At 41.0% G+C, this 27644-nt stretch overlaps 1 protein-coding gene across 2 annotated transcripts in view; it reads right to left on the reverse strand.

Annotated features, from left to right (window-relative positions):
* Positions 1-778: 778 nt before the first annotated feature.
* Positions 779-27644, reverse strand: part of JADE1 (jade family PHD finger 1) — a 62668-nt gene continuing 35802 nt past the window's right edge. For both annotated transcript variants that reach the window (XM_054030368.1, XM_054030369.1), the window contains 7 exons: positions 24741-24928; positions 21035-21246; positions 19042-19209; positions 17777-17893; positions 13271-13801; positions 7359-7476; positions 779-4602 (listed from right to left, as the gene is read on the reverse strand). In XM_054030368.1, coding sequence (XP_053886343.1) covers positions 3704-4602; positions 7359-7476; positions 13271-13801; positions 17777-17893; positions 19042-19209; positions 21035-21246; positions 24741-24928 — 2233 coding nt within the window. In that variant the 3' untranslated portion in view covers positions 779-3703. The remainder of the gene's footprint in view (positions 4603-7358; positions 7477-13270; positions 13802-17776; positions 17894-19041; positions 19210-21034; positions 21247-24740; positions 24929-27644) is intronic.

Raw genomic sequence — 27644 nt, forward strand, 5'->3', positions numbered from 1 at the left:
ACGTTTCTGCATTCTGTCGATTTTTGGCTATTTTAACCAAACTGCCAAACTTCTATTTGCCTTTCACTTGTTCCGTAAGACAAACTAAGATGATTTAAAGTTCAAAGTGCAGTTTTGGTCAGCAAGAATAGCAAAGTGACTAAAAAAAAAAATACTTGCCAGATTCGCTTCTAAGTTTATACTTCGTCTTAGCGACTTACTGTAGGGCAGTATGTGAGCCCTTTACTAACACTGCTGAACAAATAATAACAGGTAGATCAACTGATTCAAGAAATTATTCACCAATATGAATAAAGGCGGGGTCATACTCTGACCTTTAATAATTAAAATAATGTTTTACTACTGTTGGCACTCCAGAACCAATACAGGGAAGAATGAGCTATATCTTGGTTTTGTGTGCACCTCAGCCGCCTTCCAGTTTCAAAAACTTCGACTACTAATGCTACGAGTAAGAAAGAAAATATGGCAAGCACTGAGTAAGTATTATAGTCATATCACTCTAGACATATGTAATAGGATTTTGTTACTGGTAAGCTATATATATATATAAAACTGGGCACCAAACGTGACAATTGTTGGTCACAGTGGTCCCAATCCTGCAAACACATGATGCTTAACTTAAAGCACAATGAGACAGCCTATATACTTAAAGTTAAGCATGTGCGTATGTGCAGGATGTTTATTTTAACTTTGCTTAGATATCATGGCAATGAATGCAGTATATAAACCTGGATAGAATGGTCAGAAGTGGAGATTTTAAAATTGAACACTGCCAATCTATTGCAAAATGTACAGCATTTATTCACATACAGACAAAAAGGCACAATTCTACTAAATATTTTAACAAAAAAATACAGTTGTCTTCAACTAGATCTTTATAAATACGTCAGAAAAGGGGGGAAATAAATACAGGATTGGGCCAAGTAATATAAAATAGTCATCTCTACATATACTTTTTATCTCTGATTCTATCGGTTTCTCTTCATGCACCTTTTTTTTTTAATTTTAGCTGAATGAACACCAAAGCTAGGCACATAGTGAAAAATCTTCTGTACAAGATTTTACAAATGTAATGACATTTTTTTTTCAAATTTTTAAAATAATTAAGACTTGCACACATGACACGAATAAACCCTTCATTTAGATTTGTGTGTGTTTATACCCTAACAAATGGCATTCCAGGCAACTTTACAAAAGTTTAACTAGCCTACATTTTGACATAATACACCAATCATAATCAAAAAGATTGCTTGGTCAATCTGCACAAGGAAAGGTAAAGCTTAAAAAAAAAATGAATGATTCCATACCAATAAAACACAAGGGGTGGGTTTAGGTTGTTACTGCTATACGTATGACTCCTCTGTTGCTGAGCGCTAAGCCTGGCATGAAACTAACTTTTACAGCTGGTCATACTGCAATTAGCTTGCCTTGTAGCTTTTTTGTAATTAGGAGTTTGGGAAAAGCGTTTTATTTGGTTCAGCATAACGTGGAACATTAGAAAGCTTATTAACCTAAATGTGTGGGGAGTAAAACAGATAAGGCATTATTTCTGCACAATGCTAGCATTCATAATAGTGCAAATGAATCAGGTACCTCTTTCAAACTGATGTGAGGTTAAATGTTTGCTTAGAATCAAATTTAATTTTTTTTTCCTTCTATGGCTTGACAAACAATTCCCTATATCACAACCTCCTTACAGTAATAAACTTAGCCCTCATCTAGAAATGTTGCTGAAGTTGAAAGTGAAATCAACTGTACTTCCCTCTTTTCCCATAGCCAATAAAAAATTTCTTCTTTTTAATCAAACAAGAACTTCAATATTTTAAGTCATGGCAAGAGTGAATCTCTGTATGACTCAGATCCACCATTCCTTCTTTGTTATGTGCAACAACCAGTTAATCTGACCAGCAAAGTAATGAGATGAATCTGGTTTCTCAGGAGCAGCAAGGTTTAACAAAGTATCGTTTCAATACAAACATTTCCCCTTCCCAAGATTATTCCATTAAGTGTCAAAAGGTTATGTCTCACTTTAGTTTAAAAAGTAGAACTAATGATAGGGAAGCATTTGTTTGAAGTTTTTAATTATCTGATAACTTGCATAGCAAGATGGAATGTCAATAAGCCTATTTTGTCAACTGAATCTGCTGGAAGACTTAAAGTTAACAGCAAAGTTCTAATGTTTCTTTATTCTTTCCCTGCCCCAATGAGAAGGGGTTAAATGTTAAAATGTATTATATAACTGAATACTGATAGCAGTAGGTTGGGGGAAAGAAAAAGGGATTCTTCCATCTGCCCATATTTCTAAACGCATTGCTGCTTAAACTTTCTTTCAACTGTTTTGTGCCTGCCTTACACTGATGCAGAATTCAAAAAATTTCAGGCTCTTATAACATCCATTGTTATGATACATATGCACTCTATTCAGTGCACAAACAAAATAGTCTCTCTATGTACTGTTAATGTTATTGCTGATAGCTTACTCACTAGTTATTGCCATTCGCAGTTATTTTTAAAAGTTATGTAATCACACTGTGAGCTCCCCTCTCATCAATTCTAGTCCAGAACAGAATGAAATCACTTTATCTTGGTCTGAATGTAAAGAGCTATTCACAACTTATTGCCTTTCCTTTTTATTCTATTTAAAAATATATATGCATGTGTGTGTGTATATATATATATATATATATTTGTCCTTCTTTAAGTAACGCTTTAGTGTCAGATGCTTGGATATCCCAGTACATACCATTAGTGCATAAGTGGCTGGCATTGGGAAATCCTGCTGACTAGTGCCTTCAAGTTAGTCATACCCACTTGAATTGTCATCATATTCCTGGAGGGCAGGTGATTGGATAATGCTAAAGCTGCTTTGTGGATTGTTCCACAGAATGCAGTAGATCCTAAATTTGTCCCTTTCTCAGAACTGGATGAACTATCTTCTTTCCCGAGAACTGAAGAGCTTAGGAGTATGGCTCTGTGCTGAGACTGGGTCTTTTCATGTTGTTACTGTTATATCACTAGGCAGCTGCAGCTCTAGCCTGTCCCCTTCATTTTTCTCCAATAATTGTGATTAAAACTGACTACCTGTTGGATGTATTTACATGTAAACTCTCTGGAGTTATGGAAGATTTAGAGCTGCCATGTATACTGAACTCAAATACAACAAAAACATTCTGCAGGCAAATATGACTTGAAGACCTGCCACAGTCTAAGGAAAGTGAGTATTTGTAATGGGCTTAGTAATGCTGGATGGTTAAATAACCATATTTAATATAGTACACACTAGTTAATTTAACAGCTTGTGCTTTTGGGGAGAGGGAAAAATTCTTGTCAGTGCTGTTTTGCTAAAGGGAGACAGATGCAACCTCCCCTTCCCCCCACGTGTTTAACGAATTCTTTTAGTGTTCCACCAAAGATTCCATTTTAATAGTGATGTCATCTTGTTTCCTCAAGAAAGTTGCAAATAAAAAAGGTTCAAACTTCTCACAGAAATAGATTATAAGGACTCAGGGACGGGGCAAAATCATAGTCTTAAGTGCACGTAAACATGTTTATACAGCTCAGGGGTAACTGGTTCTCTCTTTGTCAATCGGTAGCCATGTCTAAAACCCCATCCTCCCCTCCTCACACCGATAAATAAAGCAGAGTGGGTTTGCAGCAGTGCCTCTATTGACCATGGTGCTTGAAGATGTGTCTTACTGTCCAGTCAGGAAGCGAGGATACTTCTCCTAATAATGTCTGTCCTCCTGTTGATAGTGCTGTTTGGACTAAGCCTTTGCTGTCTGCATTTTTTCTCAGCCACCTCAGATTCTGAGTCACTCATTTCAGCATCAGGAGCATACCCATCATTCTCCCTGTCTGTCTTTAGTTTGCTTTTTGCCCTGTCTTTAGGCAAAACTCTGCCCATGCCCAAGTATGGATAGTTAGAGTTCTGGTGGCAGGTCTCCTCCTGGATCTCTCCCTGGTGTTGTCTCTCCCCCTTCTTTGGAATTCGGAATCCGCCCCAGTTTTTCACTGGGCTTGTAGGTGTAGTAGGCACTTTAACCGCAGGCCGGTTATAGTTTATTTTGATGAGGGATCCATTGCATTTAGGCACTATATCCCTCCGTGTGCCAGGTGCTGACCTACCACCTGGATGGTTCACAGACCTTTTGTTTTCGGATTGCCTCTGAGAGACTTCTGTGGATGTCAGTGGCTTGTGGCTGTGCTTGGAAGGCTTTTCCTTCAGTTCTGCCTTGATTACCTCGTAAGGGGAACGATTGTCTCTTCTTTTCCTGTGGTCTGGCATAACTATCCCATTTCTCTGTTGTGCTGATACAATGCGTGCTTCTGCAAAGGCCTTTTCAAAATTTAAAAAGCTACCTGGAGTCACAACACCTTCCCTTCGGCTGGGCTGTTTGAGCAGGGATTTTCTGTCACTCCCAGAGCTGTTCCTTACTCTGTCTCCCTTGTGTGATTTTTTCAATGTGTGTGTCAGAGAAGTGCCCATTTGCTTCCTGAAGAAAGCAGAATGCCACTTCAAATCCTCTATTTTGGGAGCATCAGGACCCAAAGGTGGACTGTTGAACAACACCATGTTTTCTACTGAGGAGGAGGAAGGCACACCTAAAAGCAACACAGAGAAATTACTTCACAGTTCAGGCAAAGCAAATCACTTCCCTGATATAACAACTGCTGCTTTTTACCTCCTAAATTTCCTCTTAGGGATTTTTCTTTCCTGCCTCCAACTTGTTTTAATTATGCTGGAGCGTGACCAGCATTTAATGGCTTTCATAACATCCAACATCTGACACTGATCAGCCTTCAGTAACTCTTAATTACTGTAGATCTAATTATATTTAGATGCAATTTCCATATCGCTATAGATATTATAGCTAATGTGTATCTCAGATTTTAAGGCCAGAAGGGGCCATTGTGATTGTCTAGTCTGATCTCCTGCATAACACAAAGTCCAATAGCTGTGTTTGCACTAGAACACATCTTCTAGACAAATATCCAATCTTGATTAAACTCTTTGGAAAAAAGCATCTTCACTTAAATGGACAAACTACCACATATGTCATCATGCATGATTCTACTAGCTGATTGTGCAGCTGACTAATGATTTAAATCCTTAAGAATAATCTAGTTAACCTTTTCAGTGTAGCATTTTCCTGCTGGAGAAGCAACTATTTTCAGTGAGCAGTAAATCAGTGGGAATGATTTTTTTAACATCAGTTTGCTGACCCATCAGAATTCATGCCTTTAAAACCACAGACTCATTCAGAAGGACTGTTAGTCAAAAACTGAATTGAGTCTCTCTCTATGAGTCACTTTTGGAGTAGTAGAAATGTGCTTTTCATTTGACAGATCACAGCAACATGCTTGGTTTTAAGCAGAATGTGCTGAAATGTAGACCTTTCAATTGATTTTAATAGAAAACAACAGATTCACAATGCTTCCAGATTGGGTCCAAAAGATGAGTTCATCTTCATAGTGTTTTACAAAGGGTTTAATCCGGGAAGGATAGAAAGTCAAACATTTGACAGGCAAATGAACAGGGATGTGATTTTTTTCTTATTTATCCATTATTATTTTTTTGTTGAAGAAGGAAAACACCATGACAAGCAGAGTTATAACTGTCCTTTCTTAATCTAAACTTGGCAATGCAGAAAATAATCCATAATATCCAAGGAAAACCAAGATTAAATCAAATGAAAATCTGTTTAAGAACTGATTTTTACCAATAACTCTATAACATCTTTAAAGGGACTCTGTCAACCTGAAATTTAATGGATTTTAAAAAAATTGACTACAGCTACTGCTGGATCCATATTGCCAATATTTGTAGTTTTATCCAGACACTTTTCTTCTGTTTTTAAAAATGTTTTCTCTCCCCTGCTTGAGACTAGTATAAACAACATGAGAAAACACTAAACCTACAAATGGAGTGGGCGGAAAAGTGAAGCTGACTCCACAGAAAGTGCTGTCAAAAATACAAAGAAAACAAACTGGGACAAAACCATAGATCCAAGTTACAGTGATCTTATTTGTAGCTATAATCGGTCAAACATTTTCAGAGAAGTGTGATTTCAGCATTAACTATACTGCATAAAGGTTCTGCACCCACCCAAGCCAATGGGCTTCAACCATGACCTGAAAATAACTCCTCTAGGAACAAGGGGAGTTCTTTCTTCATGCCCATTCAGTCCTGGGCCTTTCTGATAAGTGTGCCTGTCAGCTCTGGGGACACCCATCCACTATGAAATGGACTGAGACCACCAAACAGCTATTATTACTATTAAATGTTTATAAGGCAGCAGCTCCTAAACGCCACAACCAGGTTGGGCCTCATTGTGCTGGGTGCTAAACAAACATATAATAGGTGACAGTCCCTGACCACAAAACTACCAATAGTGGGAAAAAATTGAATTTAGGAAGGTTTTGAAGCAGTGAGCTAAAGCCGAAGTCTCTTCATCCCATTTCCAATCCCTTGCGCCACTGAGTCCCACAGGGTTGGCTGGTTAATTCAGGCCCACTTACTTATCTATTTCTATGGCTTCTCATGTGACCGTCCTTAATATGTTGTAGCTGAAAATTTAAAATATACTGGCTCTTGGTTCATTAGGAGGTTTTTCCTCTAACTTCCTGTTGCAAAGTGAACTAAACAAGAATATAAGGAAGGGTGAGCGTCAAAACAGTAAGTAGACCTTAGCCCAGGGGTCTCAAAGTCCCGGCCTGCGGGCCATCTGTGGCCCGAGAACCACCCCACTGGCCCGCAGAGGAAAGTCCCATGCAGCCATGCGGCCGGCTCTGTCCTCTGAAGGTGCCGCCCCCCACCCCCACAGCTCCCATTGGCTGGGGGACAGGGACCGAGATACTATCACTAGTTGCCGAGCAGAGTCAACCATGAGGCAGCATGATTAGTTGCCTGGCAAAGTCAGCCATGGAGGCAGCATCACTTTTTTCCACAATGAATATAAAAAAGTCAAAATACCGAACACAACTATCTGATGCACACCTTGCTGCAATCCTGAAGGTTTCAACTGCTCAGTCACTGAGGCCAAACATCAACAAACTGACAGAACTGAAGCATTGCCAGATGTCTGGCCAACACTAAAAACTCTCTGGCAGGCAAAGAATTGTATAAAGTTGTATGACAGTTTTATTATTTCTAAGAAATTCAAAATAAAAAATACAAGATAAATGTTTTCTTTTCTGAACACCATCTTCAGTGACATTATTGGCCCACTGGGAGGATTTGAGGACTGGCACTGACCCTAAAGTAAATTGAGTTTGAGACCCTTGCCTTAGCCAAACCATTCTGTTCCTCTGCTTGCCATCCTCTGCTTGGATGTGATAATGAAGTCTGTGAAACATACCTGAAACTCGTTCTTGATCCATAAGTTTTGTGTAGAGATTGAATATCTGTTCCTGGACTTTGCAAACAGATCGCTTAATCTTCTCCCTTCGGGTCACCATGTAAGTCAGATTCCGAACCTAGACAATGCAAATAATATTGTCACTGAGCTTCATGATAGTAAAGCTATAAACTGATCAGAACCCAGTCTGTCTTTTGCTCCTTAGCTAACAAGTTGTAGAGGCAATGTAACACTCCTAAGTGTCCTCCTCTACCATATCTGATGCTCACAGAATCATTGAACCCTCGCTGCATAGAGAGAAGGAAGCCACAACATGAGGTCTTTGAAGTTGGAGGTGGAAGTAAAAGGAGAAATAAGGAGGGATCTTTGAGGACCATACCCACATCTCTCTGCTATTGGATACATATACATACACACACCTTTTTAATTATGCTTAATAGCTTATAGGGTCAAAATTTGGGTTGTTGTAAGAGTCTTCATGAACCTTCATGAACCTTCCATTTTAGTCTCATTTGGGTCAATTAATATATGCAGTAGGGCTCCTATGTATGCCACTGTATGACAGACAGCATGACTGTTGAAAGAACTGGAAGTGAAACCAAATTATTAATTGTTCACTACGTTCTGTATAGAACAGTTACTTACCCTACAGTAACTGATTCTTCAAGATGTTATGGTCAGGGTGGATCCCACTATAAGAGCACATGTGAGAGTGAATTTTTTCCCCCACTAGCACTGTCCAACAGGGTTGTGCATGCACTCTGTACTTCCTTGTGTGTTTGTCCATGCAAGAACATAGAATGAGGTTGCCTATGACCCTCCCTCATTTCCCTCACAATTCAAAGCCTGTGATAGCTGGGGACTGAGAAAAGTGAGGATGGAGGACAGAGTGTAGGATCCACACTGACTATAACAGCTCAAAGAACCACAATTACTGTAGAGTAAATAGCTATTGTTCTTTGAGCTGTTGTAGTCAGTGTGGATCCCCCTATAGATTACTGGCAAGCAGTATCCTCCAAGGATGGTGTGAGTGAGGAACTTCAGCTGCAGTCAATCAAACAGCGACTGTAGTACTGCTCTCCTGAACTTGGCATCTGATTTGGCTGCCATGTCAAGTGCAATGTTTTACAAGACAGTAGATCACTCTATATAGCTACCTAGCAGATCTGAGATTGAAGCAGACAGACGATACAGCCTGTGACCTAGTGAAATTTTCACTGACTTTCGGAGGGAGACACTAACCAGCCATCTGATAGCAGGTGGAAATGCACTGTGATATCCAGTTAGTGAGTCTCTGTGATGAGATGGCTTGCGCCAGATATTGCCACAATGAGATGGTTGTTGAGTGCAGTTTTGAGAAGCTAACTGGTAAAGTGTTGGATTAATTCAGGTGGAATTCCAAGACCACCTGAGGGATGAAATTGAGGTGTGGTTTCATCACCACTTTCTCCCCTTGGAAAGAACTATAAGATGGCCCAAGCACAAGAGCTTGGAACTCACTGACTCTCTGTGCTGATATAATGGCCACAGGACTGACTGATAGTAAGGTGGTATATTGAGCACTCAGACAGTGGTTCAAAAGGAAATCTTTGAAAAGGAGTCTTGACAAGCTGAGGCCTGTAGGATTAGCCCATAGGTCTCTCGGCAGTATCAACTGCAGACCTTAGAGGGGAAAGTTCCCTGCTCTATAACAGGGAGAATGTATGCTCTGGCGATGGTGAAGAGTAGATTTCCTGTTGGGGCAGCACCAGTGTGTAAGGTGCTTTCAGTATCAGAATCTGTGTTGGTGCTGGTATATGTCTTGGCATGGACCTGGTTCTGCTTGAGTTTCATCCCAAGTTCGGGGTCAATGTTAGTGCTGGCAGAATCTTTTGTATCACAGTCTGTTCATCCTCTTCATCCTTGATGCTGTGAGGACTTGAAAGACTTTCTCTGGTGGGTTTGCTGTGGTTGTCCTTATCGGAGGACGCTACGCTTCTTCTTGAGCTTCTGCCCGAGTGTCCAGAGCATTCCCTTTCAGTGCTCAACTTCTGAGATGGTGGTACCAGCTTCCATATTAAAGCAGGTCAGTTTTGGTGCCAATGTCGGTGCCAGGTTTTGACTTGGCACTGTGTTCTCCACAGTGGTCTTAGCCATTGCTTGTCTACTCAATGGAGTAGCAGATGATGCTGGATTGTCCATTAAATTAGATTCTGGAGCTTTTCTCCCTTGGGTTTGATTAGATATTCCATGGACTGTTGCAGAAGGTGGAGTTTTAGCCTTCCAACTTGTGACTTTTGAGTCCTCACAGAGAAGGGGATAAACATATTGTCATGTGTTTGAAATGTGTGATTTGTCCAGAGAGAAGGCATGCCTATTGTATTCTTCCTTCAGGGGGAAACAGTCTATCACAGAATGGACAGGACTTGAAGCCCCCGTGTCTTGAGTCTGCCATTAGAAAAACCCTGGACAAAAGGGTCTGACCAGAGAAGTTCAGTGCAGACAATTAGTGGTCAGTTCATGTTGGTCAAAACAGAAGACCAGATGTGGTTCTAATGATTCGCAGAAGGTTTTGCAGAAGTTTAGTCCAAGCTAAGTACTAGTGGATCAGATGCTTGCTAGGTTTGAGCTCACTGCCATGGACAATAAAAGGGATCTGAGGGAGGCTGAGAGAGCATAAGGTGGCACGCACTGCACCGAAAGACACTGCTAGTCAAAAGAAAATTTGATCACGCATGCATGAGTGCCTACAGTGGGAGCCACACAGACACATATTTGAAGAATGTTTTCTGAAATAAAAAAAAATTATTTCTGTGGTAGAGGGTTTTTTCTTGATTTTGTTGCTGATTGGGACAGTCACACAAAAATATCACAATAGAGAAACTCCCCATTAGGCTCTAGCCTAATTTTTAGGCCTGATGTAGACCCTGAACCTGAGTCTGTGCCATTGTCACCAAACGGTGGGATTGGCTCTCCTCTTCCTGCCATGAGGTTGGCATGGTAGCAGCTGCATGCCCTGTGCCTGCTGTCCACTACCCCATGCTGCAAAACAAGAGGCACACACTCCACAGTGCACAGCACAAAGAGATGGTTTCAGCCAGCAGAAGCAGGCATGCTACTGCCACTATGCTGATCCCACAGGAAGGTCAACGTGAGGCAAACCAACACAACCTGAGCCTAAGAGGGGCTAGTTGTTTTCCTATCCCACCCAAGCTGGGCCCAACACTTGTAGTCAGGTCCCAGCAGGTTAGAGAGCTATATGCCCCATCATCACAGTTGAGGTATCTTCCTGTGGAACTCAAACTTCTCTGAGATTACAAATTCATGAAGTAGATATGGATTTCTGAGGCTTTTGACTCACTGTAGCATGACATGCTGACTAAAAGGTTAACACTGAACAAACTCAATATGGCATATTAAATTAATTAAAAGCTGGCTAACTGCTCTCAAAACATAATTGTTAATAGGGAAACATCCATGAGTAGTTGTTTCGAGTAGGGTTCTACAGAGATAGGTTCTCAGCCCAGTGCTAATCATACTTTATCAATAATCTCCAAGAAAATTTAAAAATCATGTTAATAGATTTTAAGACCAGAAAGGACCATTATTAGATCATCGAGTTTGCCCTCCTGTATAACAAAGGCCACAGAATTTCATCCAGTTACCCCTGTATTGAGTCCCATTTGCAGATGACTGAGAAACTGGCAGAGTTGTAAACAATAATGAAGACAAGTCACCTATGCAGAGCTAGTTTGCTTGGTAAGCTGGGTGAGCAAGTTAAGCAAGGTCACACATCTAGGAACAAAGAACATAGATCACATGTACAGTATGAGAGACTGTATCCTGAAAAGTGCCAATTCTGAAAAGGACTTTGGAGTCAGACTAGAAGATAATCAACTGAACATGAGCTAACGTAACCTTTGGATGTATAAACAGGAATGTCAAGTTGGAGGAGAGAGGCATTATTACTTGCGTGACCATTGCTGGAATAATGTGTCCAGACTTTTAAAAGAATGTTGTAAATCTGGAGAGGGTGCAAAATATGACACAAGAATAACTTGTGATGTCTGGAGAACACACAGACTTAAGAAGTTAAACTTATTTAGCTCTTCAAAGAGAAGGTTAAGAGGAGACTTGAACACCTTTAAGTGGTTATGGAGACAAAAGATTTCTAATACTATAAAATGCATGAGAGACACTAACTGGAAATTGAAGCTAGAAAAAGTCTAATTGAAATAAGGTATAAATGTTTACTAATAAGAGTAATTAGCCTTGGAACAGTTTTATGAATGGATGGGGTAGATTCCATCACCTGAACTCTTTAAATCAAGACTGGATGTCTTTCTAAAATGTGTGCTCTAGTTCAACCACAAGGGTTTTTTGACCTGATAAAGGAACTGCTGGGTCAGGTTGTATGGCCTGTGTTATACAGGAGGCCATACTATATAACAGAGGTGGGCAAACTACGGCCCACGGGACCGTTCTCCCTGGCCCAGGAGGCTAGCCCTCCCCTGCTGTTCCCCCTCCCCAGCAGCCTCAGCTCACTGCGCCACCAGGAGAAGGGATGGTTGGATGGGCAGGGGTCCCGAGGTGGGGGGGGGTTGGATAGGGTGGCGGGGGGGAAGTTAGGGGCAGGAAGTCCGGGGGCTGTCAGGGAGCAGGGGGCTGGATGGGGTGGGGAGTTGGGGGGACCGTCAGGGAACAGGGCGGGTTGGATGGGGCAGGAGTCCCGGAGGGCCGTCAGGGGCGAGAAGCGGGGGGGGTCAGACGGGGGCCATGCCATGCCTGCCTGTTTGGGGAGGCACAGCCTCCCCTAACCAGCCCTCCATACAATTTCTGAAACCCGATGCGGCCCTCAGGCCAAAAAGTTTGCCTGCCCCTGCTATATGATCATAATGGTCCCTTCTGGCCTTAAAAAAACCCTCTCTCTCTTTGCCAGCAATCTAAGAGCAAAGGTTCAGTTTCAGATCCTTGTTAAGGCAGATGTACTAAGGATTAAACACTAAGCTGATACCATTCAATTACACTTTTTAACATTCAAAACCCAACCCAATGGTATGCCACTGTCTACTCAAAATATTATGCACATATTTCTGGTGAAATGCTGACCTCACATTGTTCTATTAGCAAAGTAAAAATAAGCCAGCTCCACATCAAAGACACAAGGAAAGACTGTGATTTGGTTTTTCATTTGTTTGAAAAATGTGCATCAGCAGCAGGTACCACTGGGAGAAAGTATCACAAGCTAACTGCTTGTGCTACGGAAAACATATTACCCAGAGGTGGCTGCAGTAAAGCTCACAATGTCACCAATACTGACGTGCAGTCCACAAAGCGTACACCTACACAGCAGCTGGGAGCAAGCCTTCCAGTTCAAGTAGATAAGACTTGTGAGGTAGTGTGCTAAAAAGAGCAGTGTGGATGTTGTGACTAATGGAGACTCGGGCTAGCCACCCGAGCTCAGACCCAGAGAGTCAGGTGGGCTTGAAAGCCTGAGCTGCCACCCAAGCCACAACATCCACGCTGCTATTTTTTAGCATGTTAGATCAAGCTGAGCTAGTGAGAGTCTATCTACCTGTGCTCTGAGGCTCACTCCCAGCTACAGTGCAGACATAGAATCTTAAGGTTAGAAGGGACCACAAGGGTCATCTAGTCTAACATATCCAAAGCTGTTCAGATTGAGACTGAGCACTAACTGCCAGGACCTGTCACCTCTGCAGGCTGACACACTCTATTCAGAAGAAGATAGCTGCAACTTCTTGTGCTCTATACAAATTCAATGCAATCTTCAGAGCCCTGGGTTGGAACAAAATTTGGTTGCCCACATCCTATGGCAATAACCAAGGGAATATATTATCACTGATTTAGGTTGTGAACTCAGCTAACTAAACACAGCATCTTCTCCTCACAAGCATAAGCTTGCATTGGTTTACCCTCTCCAAATCCTGCCGGAGGTGCGTGAAGAGCTGCAGTCTCCTGAACAAAACATCCTGCTCCCGCTTGGCCAGATTGTCCTCTTCGTCTTTCTTTGGGGTGATCAAGGGCTTGTTGAAATTGCCTTTCCTCTTGAGCTTCCAGTACTGGTACAGGAACTCCACCAGCTCTTCAGGCAGTCGCAGGGCCTTAGCCACTTCTAAGACATTGACAAATGTATAGAACTCATCTTCCAGCTGCTGGAGCTTCTGCTTGCGGACACTGACCCTGTGGGCCTCCTCCTGGTTTTGATCAAGGCTGTGGAAGGGCTCTATGTGGGCACAAGGAGAGCTGTCCTGTGTCCCATTCTCATTCTCCTGGCTGGTGTTTTCACAGAGGTTTTCGTCATCCAGTTTTTTGGTGGAGCTGTGCTTGGGGCAGTATGACTTGAACTTGACCTCGTCGTTCTCCGCCAGGATGGTCTTCATCTCCAAGCCACGGTCAAATGCGCATGTGACATGAAAAGCTGTTCGGCAGTTTTTCACTGAGCACTGCAGAAAATTTTAAAAAATAAACATGTTTTAAATAAAAAGTCTCACATTATGCACAAAATACCTGCACAGCCATGACACCTTTGAGATCAATGCTTACACCAGTGCAACTGCGGTACAATACATTACAGTACTGGGATTTGCATCTAAGCTAAGTACTTTCTCACTATTAGGTTTGCAATTTAATGCTGTCAGTTCAAGCAACAATGTAGTGGTCTAGCAGACATGAGCGATTAACTTCTCCATGGGCTTATCATACTATTCAATATGAGCAACTCCACAAAAGGAGGTTTCTCATGGTCACTGGAGTCACTTAAAGCAGTATAATGACAGGCAAAATGATCCCCTTTGGCTGTGCTACCACTCCAGAGAGGAAAATACCCTGTGGCTCCCAGCCTGTCTGATACTTTAATTAAAATCTCTCAGGGCACCTGGAACTGGCCACTTTTGCAAATTAACGAACAAATGAACAAGTGCTACTTAAAAAGCAAGAACAACAAAGAGTCTGGTGGCACCTTAAAGACTAACAGATATCTGTTAGTCTTTAAGGTGCCACCAGACTCTTTGTTGTTTTTGTAGATACAGACTAACACGGCTACCCCCTGATACTTAAAAAGCAAGGGCCAGGTGGGATTTTTTCTTTTATCATCAATTTAGAATGTCATGTATTAAATCACTGACATTCACTACTTCAGTCACTTACTGCTCCTCTACTTCACATGAGAAAAAAAAACTACAATTTGCTTCTTTTGTTGTCTCCCAAGCTCTCCCCTATCTCCCACTGAATGCAGCCATCATGGAGCAAAACTGCTTTAGCACTTGATTTTAACTATAACTAACTTTCTTTTGCAAAGTGAAAAATAAAAATCTTAAAAATCCCCCCTTGACTTGGACCCTTGTCCCCAACATCGAGAAATAAAAGTGGAAAGGACTGTCACAGACATTAACTATGACAGGACTAAACTATACTTAACCCAAGTGATCTAACCTTAAAGAGAAATGCACTGCAGCAGGATATTTATACAGTGCTTTGTAACAAAGCCAAGTATCTGTCTCCTCTGGGTTTTCCTCCTCAGGTTGACTCAGCAGCCAGATGTCAGATAAATGTATACTACAGAGTTTAAACTGCAGAGGTTTCAGATAAATGTTCTTTAATAAAATCAATACTTAGAAGGGATATAAAAAATGGTGCAACCCTCTTTGCCCTTTCGCCTCCTCCAAATAAATGCTTTGTGAACAAACAGGGCAACAGCAGCATGGTTGGGATAATAAACAACATAAAAGAAGTGCTTTTCGCAGCGAATTCCATGCTACTATGATTTCTTAATAATTTGCTTGTATCAAAAATAAAGTTCTGTTGAGTAGAGAAGAAAGCTTGTCTCATCTGAAGGAAATCTGAACTGGGAAGAAAATGCAGTCTTGCTTTTCCCTGCTTGCAGCAACTGCTTTCTGCCCATCCCTATGCACACATCAAGCAGCTCGCTTTTTAAATTAGGGTGAACATCTCAGAATATAAAACTATCTGGAGAAACTGCCTCTTCTCCCTCCACTTATTCAGTTGATTATTACCTTTTTTATTACACACTTCATAAATTCTGTTTTTTCCTGCTATCTATAAGTTTCACAACACAAATTTTAAGTATTTAGAGGCCATGAGAATACTCTCGCATTCATGTTTCTTGTATCACGAAGCTCCCCAATACTCTTTGATGATGTCACAGAAAAATGGAACCAAGAGTATTTCCCCAAATGTTTTTTTTAAAATGTGTAACTGTCTAAAGTAGCAGCTATACAGCATACATATCATCCCATTCTGTTATTTCAGAAGACAGAGGTTTTCAGAGCAAGAATGTAAAAAACCCACACCAAAAAAAAAAATCTGTATTCAGTATGAAACTGCAGAGTTACCTCAAACAAGTATTGGGGGACAAAATAGTCTGATTTCTCCATTTTGTAAGAGTTTCCAAGAGGTAGACGACAGGAATGTTTTATTTATTAAAATACAGTGGACAGATTAACTTTCTTTACTTTGTATGTATATTATTTCATACCTTAATTGAAGTGGGAACAGCAAACAAGGCTTCTGACAAACAGATTGAAAGGTTTCACTGGAACGTCTGCTGAACAACTATTTTATAACTTTTCCCAGTATATGCCATCAATGGCTCAACAATAGAGGAACAAAGGAGAGAGTGGGACGATCCAGTGATCTAAACTCAGAACTCTGAGCTTTACTTTTCATCTTCAAAGTGCTTTGCTATGTACTTTTTTTTTTATTTGATAGCACAACTCTGCCTACAATTAGGTCATCTAGCCTTACTTTCCCCAGCAAAAGCAGGACACCACATGCTCTAAAATGCAAACACACCTGTGATCCTTCTCACCGTGATACCAATAGAACTAAGATTCAGATCTAAGCAATATGTACTGTAGATCTCTACATATTCTAAAACTGCTTTCAGAGTTAACACCCCTTAACATAACATCTATATATTTTCTTGTATCCTGAAGGATCCCAAAGTGGTTTATAAATTTCACAAGCTGATGTAATCTATACACAAGGAACCTCTTCACTCACTTCTGAAATGCAGATAACTGTGGGGCAGATCAATCCTGTTTAACATCATACTGCAACACCACAGAACATTTTACAATAAGTGAAGAATCCACATCCCATTGAAATTTTAGAGAGAAATTAATTAGAAAGTATATGGCCCATATTGGAATTTTGCCAAGAATGTAAATTGGTGATAGGACGCAGGATATTGGTGTTCTTGCTTTAGTGCTGGATACACAGCCAAAGATTAATTCTTTACTATACATGGAGATAGTTATTTCCTTGAACACGCTGGGCCTGATTCTCCCATTGCCTTGCACCTTGTGCAGTCATTTACACCTGTGCTAAGTGAGAATAAACATCAAAATGTTAGTGTTTGACAGCTACGTTACAGATGTGTATGTGATTCTGTAAGGTGCAAGGCAATGGGAAAATCAGGGCCAGCAGCTTTGATTCTAGAGAATACAAAATATCTGCAAAGCCAGCCACCCCCTAAACCTGCCAAACTTGTGGCTTTTCATCACCAGCTGAAGAAGGGGCTTGTATTTCCTCTGCTTGTGGCTCATGATTCATTTAAACTTTATAGCAGATTCTAAGCATGCAAACTGTTCCTTTCCTACATACTCTGGAGCTCAATGGCAGAAATTCTCATAACTGAACTAAAAAGACCAACAAATGAGAACATCTGATTAGTTATCAAATCAAAAAGACTATGGTAGTATAACTCCTTCCTTACCAACAACAGCAGACATTACCAATTCACTTTAATCCCTGGTAGACACATAGGCCAAAATATTTAAAGTTGGGTGGTATCTAAAGTTAGGTGCCTAAATCCATATTTAGTCACCTGATTCACAGCCTTATCATGAAGGGTGCTGAGCATTCACATTCTAATTGACTTCAGTGTTAGCTGCAAGTGTTCCCCATCTCTGAAAATCAAGCTGCTCATCAGAGGGAAGATTTTCAAGGGGAATTGGGAGTCTAACTTCTCTTTGAGCCTTTGACCATCATCTTGAACGTACATGCAGGTAAATTTTAGAACACAGTTTTTGGCATCCAAGTTTAAATATTTTGGCCACAGAAAATTACTCACTTTTGCAAATGAATGAGCAAATGAACAAGTGCTATTTAAAAAGCAAGGAGAATGCACCACAAAATGTATTTTGTTCATTTAACAAGTATGGTCATTCAAGTTTCATTATTTGTATTTCGGTGTTCTGATAAACACACCTAAGTATATTTTATAAAAGTTAGGAATCCTTAAACTATAACCTCCCTACATTATCTGCTATTAAAATTCTGCTGAGATGTGGGAAGAGACCAACATTTTTCTGTGCAAACTATGGGAAGAGAATCAGGGAGGTTCTATAGAATGCACATTTGCATCTATAACAAACACACTTATGTTCATTTATTACCTGTATGGATGCCCCAATCTTCTCATTGCAAAGGCTGCACACTAATGCCCATCTACTGCTGGGAATGTGAGAGACCTTGGTTATGGGCTCCATCTTTTCTGGGCTGCCAATACTCACCTAAGCATCAGAATGAAAAACATACAGTAAAAGATAAGCAGAAGGGGTGGGAACCATGAAAGTATTTAGGTGCCTAAATCCCAGACTTAGGCACCTAAGTCCCAGCTTTGGCTCCACTGCAATCCACAGAACTGCCACTGAACCGTGCAGCACCTACACTCACTCAGCACCCAAGTTTTTCAGGGTAAGAGTTCTCTGTATTTATGCCTCTGAGCATGCACAGTGCTGCCTTGCTCTAGGCTTCTGGATGCCTATCTCACGCCGAAGCCGCAGAGTGATCCACGAACCAGGGGAAGATGGGCATTTGCATATAATGTCCAATCCGGTAAGCATGCTTAGCATACACTCCTCTGATCAGCATCTCCCACTGGCTAGCTTAGGTGTCTCCCCACCTAGCTTGTTGGCGTCATTGTACAGGGAGACTAGGCACCTACGTCCAGGCTTTGTGGATCATGGTGTTGTTCCAGGATTTTCTAGGCACATAAAATCATTGCAACGCTTATGTCCCTTTGTAAGTCCCACCCCAAGCAAAAATAAAAGTACAGCTTTCCATGAGGAATCTGTTTCATTGCTTGAAACATGCCAAATTCATATGTTCCAAGTTTTTCAGTTTACAAAGAGAGAAAAATCCAGTTTCAAAACCACTTCTTCCCTGATAAAAATGAAACAACTCTGATGCAAATCCCATCAATTTAAGTGATTTTAAAGGATGAATATTTTGAATGCCAGAACTCTCAAGAATTACCACTGTTAATCCAAATACTCACTCACCCAGGTTCTGAGTTTCCATCTACAAATACAAACAGTGCTTACTTTGTGCTCTCACTAAATTAGCTTTCCCAGCAGTTGTCCTTTTTTTAGACCTATGAGCCATTTGTATTGTAGTTCACTAAGCTAATGTAATTACCTTTTTCTTATAGATCGTGTATTATCCTGTCAGACTCTATGTCTTCTCTGTTTAATTGAAAATGAATGTTTCCCTGTTTTTAATCTTTTATTTTTTTCTACTCCCTAACAACAAATGCTGCATGGATGTTACAATCTGGTGTCTGTTGCTATAATGAATGTATGTTGTTATGAGCAGATCTGTCCTTTGCCAAGATTGCTCTGAATCTGAATATAGGTACATCAGTTGGATCAACACTTACCTCTGGAATCCAGAGTGCACAGCTAACATGGACCCACTTCGTCCCACTACGAGTTGGCTTCATAGCTCCACCTTTCTTGGGACACAATAAACACTTTGGCTGAACACCAAGCGCACAGGTCCGGCATAGCCAACTGCCTTCTGGCACCTTTAAAATTCCATAACATGCCTGTACTCATGTTTATAAAGGAGAGGAAGAAAAAGAAACAACAACAGCATGTTCCTGTTAGTATTAACTGATTTACATTTAGCCTTTTGCTAACCTCAAAGCCCTTTATGGGACTGCATGCTATATAATAATATTAGCTTACATTTATGTAGCCTATTTTGTTCTGAAGGGTCCCAAGGTGCTTTTACAAATGTAGCAACTCCATATACACATTATACACAAATACTTTTCCCACCACTGAAAGGGAGCCACCTTCAGGTGTTTAACAATGCAAACAACACTACACAACAGTTTAGTACAGGAAGTGAAGAAGAATATATTAATCAACTTAGAAAGGGAAATTTAGATAGCTGTGTGAGTGGTTAAATATCTGAGCTGGACGTTGACCAGGACACTGGAGCTATAAAGTCCCATGAGATCTTTAAAGACCACAGGTGATAGGACAGTAGTTTTGCATCTCACCTGAAAAATGAGATGATGACATAAAAGATGCCCCCAAGGCATAGTTCAATTCTTACTCATTGGGTAAAGTGGCATCTATTGAATGATTAACATCGTGTCCTATAGTAGACTGGCAGTGTCTATGGAGACCTACAACCAAACTATTGTCAGTTCTGACCCTTTCTAGCTTGTAAGATTTGATGTGATCACAGTTCAAGACAGAATGGCTACAGATTTATCAATGTGCCAATTTTAAACTCTTAGACCATAGTGCCATGCTCAAAGATACATTTCGCCACCATACATGCAAATACATTTATATAACTTTAGCCCGAGGAGCAAGAAAAATAAAGGTTCCTTGCTTATCAAACATCACAGCTGCCCCACCGCTTAATGACAAAGCAAACATTTTAAGGGATGGAGAGAAAGAAGACCCACAGCAAGGTCTCTTTAACAATGGAAGGAAGTCAAGGAAGCAGATTTGTTACAAACATATCTGTTCCTTCTTCCATGCAAAGGAAGGCTTGTTTAATTTCCACAGAAAGACATGTTGTGCTGCCTTGTCCCCAGAATAATCTAGTTGTTTGGGCGCTCCTCTAGCATGTGAGAGATGCAGGTTCAAATCTCTGGTGCCTCATTCAGAGTCACCCCAACATGGAACAAAACCAACTGTTAACAAGAAGCCTGATGACAAATTAAGTTTAAACTACTATATAAATCCTCCCTGGTTTCCTACTGGTTGGATGGAGGTCATCATTTTTTAGACTTCCTCTTCCCTTCAATCAAATTTATTGGTACTGCAAATATATTGCCAAAGAAGAGGACTTCGGTGCATCACATGGCTCGTGTGTGGAAAGTGAGGGACCAAATCAAAAAATTGCAGACATATCTGTAGAACAAAACCAACTGGGCCAAATTCATTGGGAATGCAGATGGTAGTGTTAGTGTAACCTAATGTAATGTACAAACTTAGTAGCAAAAAGGGCATTATAGCAACAAAAGCAACCAGCAAGAGGGTACAAGATGCTGTTAGATAAAGCAACACCACCCCCATTTTAATCTTATATCTTCTTACATCCTACAATTGGTTGCTTTTCCTGCTACACTCCCCCTTTTTGCCCTCTCAGCATGTAATGTAGTAAATGTACACATTTACTAATGTATAACCTACATTTACATCACTTGTGAGTTTGTCCGATGGGCCAATTTCACTACTGTTAAAATCAATGAGTTACACTAGAGAGGAATCTGGCCTGTTATGTTTAAACCTGTCTTTAACAGTAATAGTTCTGAAATATTTCTGTAACCACCCATCGCCTGTCTTTAGCTCCAGCACATAAGCTGCCCAAAAGGCCACTCCCACCTCTACGTCTGGATGCCATACCTGGTGTACACAGATATTACATTTGTCACAGAACACCATTTCGTTGCCATCCTCCCCATCTGGGGACTGGCAAACGTCGCAGACAACGTCCTCATCATACTCAATCCCCAGCCCTTCTTCAGTCTCAATAGCATGGTTCATACTGTCATAGCATCGCTGTTCAAATTCCTCCATGACTCTCTCCATCGTGTACTCATCCAGTTCGGGCATTCCTGGGAAATTAATCCAACACAATGGATTGTTTTTAAAATGGTAACAACATCTGGAGCCCCAGTTCCTTCCAGCAGTGCATCAAAGGCTGAGCTTTTCCTCCCAGGTTGAGCCATAAGCTTCAAATGGCACAACATGCCAGCCCACCTCCAGTGAAGAGGATTAATTTATGGCTGGAGGGTTGCCATGGCAAACGTTAGAGGGGAAGTGTAGAGTAGTTAAGGCAAAAATGTCAAAAGCCCTAGATCTGTGTTGAAATAATGGACATTTACTCATTTCAATCAATATTTGAAATCCTCAAAGTTTTCACAAGCAAGTCCCACCTCTCTGGGTTGTCACTGTTGATCTCACTCTCCTTCTTTCTCATACAACACTATGTACAGTTGCTTGTTTCAACTTTGTGGCCTCAATCATTTTAGGAAATGGTGACTCTTTTGAGAGTGATTCTAGGATCAAAGCACTCCCCAAGTGAGCAACAAACTGTCCATCAAAATGATGATGATACAGTCCAATGCAAAATCTATCAGGTACATTTTGATATGTTTACAATCAGCAACCAAGATAAGGCAATCATTTATTTGATATAGTGCATTTTCACAGCACCTGGTACAATCAGGTCCTGATCTTGGCTAGGATCTATTGTAGTACCTATAAATAAATAATTATTCAAATATATGGGGAACCCAATTGTACTAGATAGAATATCTAATTGTGGGACTTGTCCATTTTAATCACAGTGCTGGGAGGGTAAGAATAAGATACAGAGGGACCTAGACAAATTAGAGGATTGGGCCAAAAGAAATCTGATGAGGTTCAACAAGGACAAGTGCAGAGTCCTGCACTTAGGACGGAAGAATCCCATGCACTACTACAGACTAGGGACTGAATGGCTAGGCGGCAGTTCTGCAGAAAAGGACCTTATGGTTACAGTGGATGAGAAGCTGGATACGAGTCGACAGTGTACCCAAGAAGGCTAACGGCATTTTGGGCTGTATAAGTAGCATTGCCAGCAGATCAAGGGACATGATCATTCCCCTCTATTCGGCATTGGTGAGGCCTTATCTGGAATACTATGTTCAGTTTTGGGCCCCACACTAGAAGAAGGATGTGGAAAATTGGAAAGAGTCCAGTGGAGGGCAACAAAAATGATTGGGGGGCTGGAGCACATGACTTATGAGGAGAGGCTGAGGGAACTGGGATTGTTTAGTCTGCAGAAGAGAAGAATGAGGGGGGATTTGATAGCTGCTTTCAATTACCTGAAAGGGGGTTCCAAAGAGGATGGATCTAGACTGTTCTCAGTGCTACCAGATGACAGAACAAGGAGTAATGGTCTCAAGTTGCAGTGAGGGAGGTTTAGGTTGGATATTAGGAAAAACTTTTTCACTAGGAGGGTGGTGAAGCATTGGAATGGGTTATCTAGGGAGGTGGTGGAATCTTCTTCCTTAGAGGTTTTTAAGGTCAGGCTTGACAAAGCCCTGGCTGGGATGATTTAGTTGGGGATTGGTCCTGCTTTGAGCAGGGGGTTGGACTAGATGACCTCCTAAGGTCCCTTCCAACCCTGATATTCTATGATTCTATGGTTACACCCAGACACCACCACAGTGATCATCACCTAAATCACGGTAGTAATAATAATAAAACTGGACCTATAATGTTAAATGTTCATTGCGGACCTGAAAAAACCTGCAATAAACTCAGCAAGAAAGGTACCAAATGAAGTCCAGCTTTCTATCTGGATAGAACTACCTGACAAAGTATCCCATTTCTCAACTTTTAATGGCCCAACAAGAACCAGTAAAGCTTCATAATTGGTGTTGCAGCAAGCCCTATACAACCCCTTTTACACAGTCACCTGTATGTCTGAAAAAGAAGTATTACTTCAAAGCAAGCTCTCTCCTCCACCAAGGCCAGTTTACCTCCGTCACTCATTTTAGTGACCTTTAATAATATCTTTTGCTATGCAAAATTTTTATAAGAGTAATTCAAATGTCATGTTTCACGCCTTGCGTGCACTGCCTGCTGGGGCCAAGAAGGAATTTCTTTCCCACTTTTTACAGAATAACTACATGTGTAAAGGATTATAGCAAACAAACTACTGTGCACTGGCATATCAGTCACAAAAATCTACTGTAAGAGCATGTTAAGGATCATAGTAAAAACTGTCAAATCATAGCTATCCCTAGACTATATTGCTGTAGCTCACAGGAGACCAACCTGAATTTCACCAGCATAAATCAACTCCTCTAAAGTTACAATGGTATAACCAAGAGCTGGATCTGTCCCAGAATTTTTAAAGAAAGAAGAAGCTGGGATTAATGGGGTGCCAGGCTTTTAAAGACACAGTTCTCCCAGCATAGGGAATTATCTTCTCCTATCACCTGACATGGTCTCCCACAAGTGGGAACTTTCACCTTACTCTGTTCTGAACTTTCTTCTCCCCTGCCCTCTGATCAGTTTGTACACTGGAATGAGCCTGCAGAGGATGCCTTTTTTTCAAGTTTATAACCAGCTAACCCTGGCTTGCCAGGTCCTGTAACTGTTTAGTCAATGGTAAACCCATAAAATGGTAACCATAACCCAAATGAGGAAATTGCCACAGCGTAAAACTCAATAGTATTATCTGTGCTCACCAAAATATCCAAAACCCTTCTAGCTGGCACAATATATTCTTACATATCTAGACATTATGGTCAAAATTCTGCATTGACTTACATCCTGTGTAATCCTAGTAAAATCCATGGTGTGCTCCCACTTTTGGAGTACACATTATAATAAAGAAGTGGTTTGTTCTCTTCCCTTCCCCCATACGCAACCTATTCTTGGGGGGAACGCTCAGCCCCACCAGGACAAATCCCTTTTCCTGTTTGAAAACCAGGGACACAGTAATAGAGTTTGGGACATTTTCAAAAGGAATCACTGAGCCAATTCTTTGCTGTCTCACTCCCCAAACAGTCTGGCTTCTGTTTTTAAACCTCCCAAACGCTTCTGTCCAAACAGAAAAAATAACCAGCTACAGAGGGGCTGAGAGTTTTCTCATTCCATTTTAGGAAAGGGATGCATGGAAAAGCAAGCAAGCAAAAAAGGATGGATGGACAGATAGTCAGATGACTTAAATTGTCTATTTTGATATCATCTCCAAGGAAGTAAACTGGCAAAAAAAGGTTATTTGAGGGAATTCTTCTGGGTGGAGGGGAAGGGGGCACATTCTGATCTGGTGTAAGCAAGCGCAACTCTACTGACATTAATGGAGCTATGCATAAGGCTGATATTCTCCACAGATCTAGCCCATAGTAGCAATGCCACCCTTCATTGAGGGCTTCTGGGGATAAGAGTTTAAAGGCTAGTGGTTTTTAAAAATAAGATCACAAATAAACTACATCCGAATTTACATGATTTATACCCTCTCTCCCTTTCCAGTTTTCTCACCCACAAACCCTGCACAGAACTGCCAGCCTACTTCAGCAGCACACGTAATTTTACTAGAGGCTTCTCTCACCCATCTCTTTAAATTCTTCATTGGCCAGTTCTAACCATGCTGCATCCACATCATTGAGGTCATAGCGACACACACTGTCCGCCAAGGTTCGAATATCAACGTATCCCAGCTCAGGAGGCTCAGAACCTGAAGAAAGGATGTACTTCCTGGGTCTTGTAAATGTGACTGCTTTTGTCTCAGACACAACCCTGAAGAAATAGTAAATACAGATGTTACTTATACCAGGTTTTAAATCCCTTAGCACAGACTGGGAAATGCTTAATCCTGCTGTGTGATTAATGCCTGGGGTTAAATTGCACTTCCTTATTCTATGCAACTAAAAATCCCCAGCAATCTTGTAGCATCAAAGTCCCGCAGAGCTGCAGGAAGTAAGGATGGGTACATAAAACAGAGAAGGAGTCATTCAGATATCATTTTAAAGTGAGCAGCAATGCTACATAAAATAATTCACATTTTTTAAATCCCAGTTCATTAAAAGACTTACAGGTGGATTTAAGAGAAGAGAGACTACAAATCATCTCCTGCAAGACGACATGGTACTTGCTACTTTTAAATGGAATTGTTACTGACACGCTTTAAAGCCACATAGGCCATACTCTGTTAATGTGATGATAGGTACTATGTGCATGGGAATTAAATTAATAATAATAGATATAAACCAACTTACTGAACACTACAATAGGGATACAATTCTCAATTAAATTCTATAGGATGGTTTAAAAATTCCATACACAGGCTAACATTCTCTATTAAATTCTATTGTTTTTGCATAGATAGTTGTAATTTTCATTTCTCTGACATCCTAAATACCTTTCCACAGGGAAATAATAATGACAATTCATAAAATTGTTTATAAACAGTCCCTCCATCACTTACCTGCTCAGATCTAAGTCCAGGCTCTCAGGGATTTGCATTTCCCTGCAAAATCACTAAAACTGGACTGAGTCAGACTTTAGAACAAAATCCATCCACTGTTTTAAAATTCAGCTGCAGCTGTAGTATGTCCTAATATGGTTTGGTGGGGTCACCATAGTGGCAAACCAGACCTAATTAAAGCATATTTTGGTTGCAACCATGTTTAAACTGTGCATAAGCACAGTTGTTAAAAGTTAATTGTAAGGACTTTGGAGACAGAGCAAAACACTTAAAACAGTGTAACTTGCTCTACACTGGAGTTGCCTGGATTTCTGTGACTATACAAATCCAGTAACTAAGAAAAAATGCATATGCAGTGCACAGGGGCAGAGGTGTATTCCAGTGCATAGGCTGGAATAGCAGCCATGGAGCGGCTGCACTGCTAACACCTTGCCTTCAGGTAGCAGGTTCCATATGCCCCATCCACATCAATGTTCTCTGGAAGTTCACAAAGGAGGTTTCCTTTATTATTTAACTCTAAACATTCTGAGATTTGGTTTGTATGAAAGGTGCTACAGAAACTAAAACTTATATCTGGATCAAGTTCAGGCAATGCACCCAACCTCTAGCTGGGTCCCCAGATCACGGCAGCCTCACCAGTGCTAGTGTGAGGGTTACTGCAGGCATGCGCCAGTGTCTCATGGTGTGGCGAATGAGCTACTTCATGAGAGAGCTCCATGGGGGAAGTAACATGTCCTTCACTCTACTGTGGCCTAGCTGGCACATAATGCATGTTCTCTCCTGTTCAACAAGCCCTTGATCCACTATCCCTATATTTGTACACATCCAGTTCTGGACACATTTATCTAGTCAAGCCTCCATCATGGTACCAAACCAGTTCTGGTACATCATAGGAATCTGAAGCAGAATGCATGGAAAAGTCATACACTGAATCTTGGGCTTTTCAGCAGGGGAGGTATCAGTCGGTATATGAATGGCCCCCGATATCTTGAGCCAGTCCTGGCTGTACTATACTGAATAATACTATACTGCAATATTATATACTACAGCTCACAGGGAAACTGTTCTAGCCTGACCACTGCTCTCCAAATCTTCTGCACACTAAATCCCCTACTGTGAGGAAATTACAGCTATCTAGGCAGCATCCTGCTCATGCTGCCCAAAACAGTGCCATGCTTGGATACCATGGTGATGGCACAGCACAAGAACCAGAACTGAACGAACAGACTGGAACAGGTAGTTTGGCTTTCAACAGGTCATTTTCATAGGACCTGCAAAAGTCCATTTTTTTATCTTCATGATGTAAAGAAGTAAAATAATAATTACTGTATACACAAAAACATTTAATTGAGTCATCAGTATGAGCACGTACTAGCAGTGAGTCACCACATGGACATATTGTTGTAACCCCAGTCCTTCCTCACCCCATCCCTACTGTTTGTTACACTAATTGGTTGCATCAGCGCAGTGACTCTCTCTCTTGGTTTCCTCCTACAAAGCACCTTGCTCACTTCTGAGCACTGTAATAACAAGAATCATTTCTCTGTGAAATGTATTGTATTTCCTCCTACTCTACATCAACTGCCAGTGAATGTCATTAGTTCACTTTACAGTCATGCTTCCCTTTTCCTAAAATTATGCCCAAGATCATTACAGCATTTTGGTATTAATTATGGGATGGATTAATGAGCAATAATGACCATTTTGCTCCCTTCCTCCAACCCCAACCAACACTAGTCTGTCCCCTACACACGTGAAGGGCAGCAGGAAGAGAAAAAAAAAAGATGCTTCCACAGTCCTCATGAGGAGCAGGGGTGGAGAGAATCCAACAACTCCACTCCTTCCTGTAAGAGGAAGAGGTGAGAGAAGGTTGGCAGGGCAGAGGGATCTTTACATGCTGTTAGTATTTTCCACCTCTCGTGAGGTTATACAGTATTTTGATCTGAAAAATATAAAAATAGGGCATAGCAACACACAGCAGGGAAATCAAATTCTGTAGTAAAACATCACCATCCCCACAGAAAGGGA

The sequence above is a fragment of the Malaclemys terrapin genome, chromosome 5 (genome assembly GCF_027887155.1).
Source record: "Malaclemys terrapin pileata isolate rMalTer1 chromosome 5, rMalTer1.hap1, whole genome shotgun sequence".
Taxonomy (NCBI): domain Eukaryota; kingdom Metazoa; phylum Chordata; order Testudines; family Emydidae; genus Malaclemys; species Malaclemys terrapin.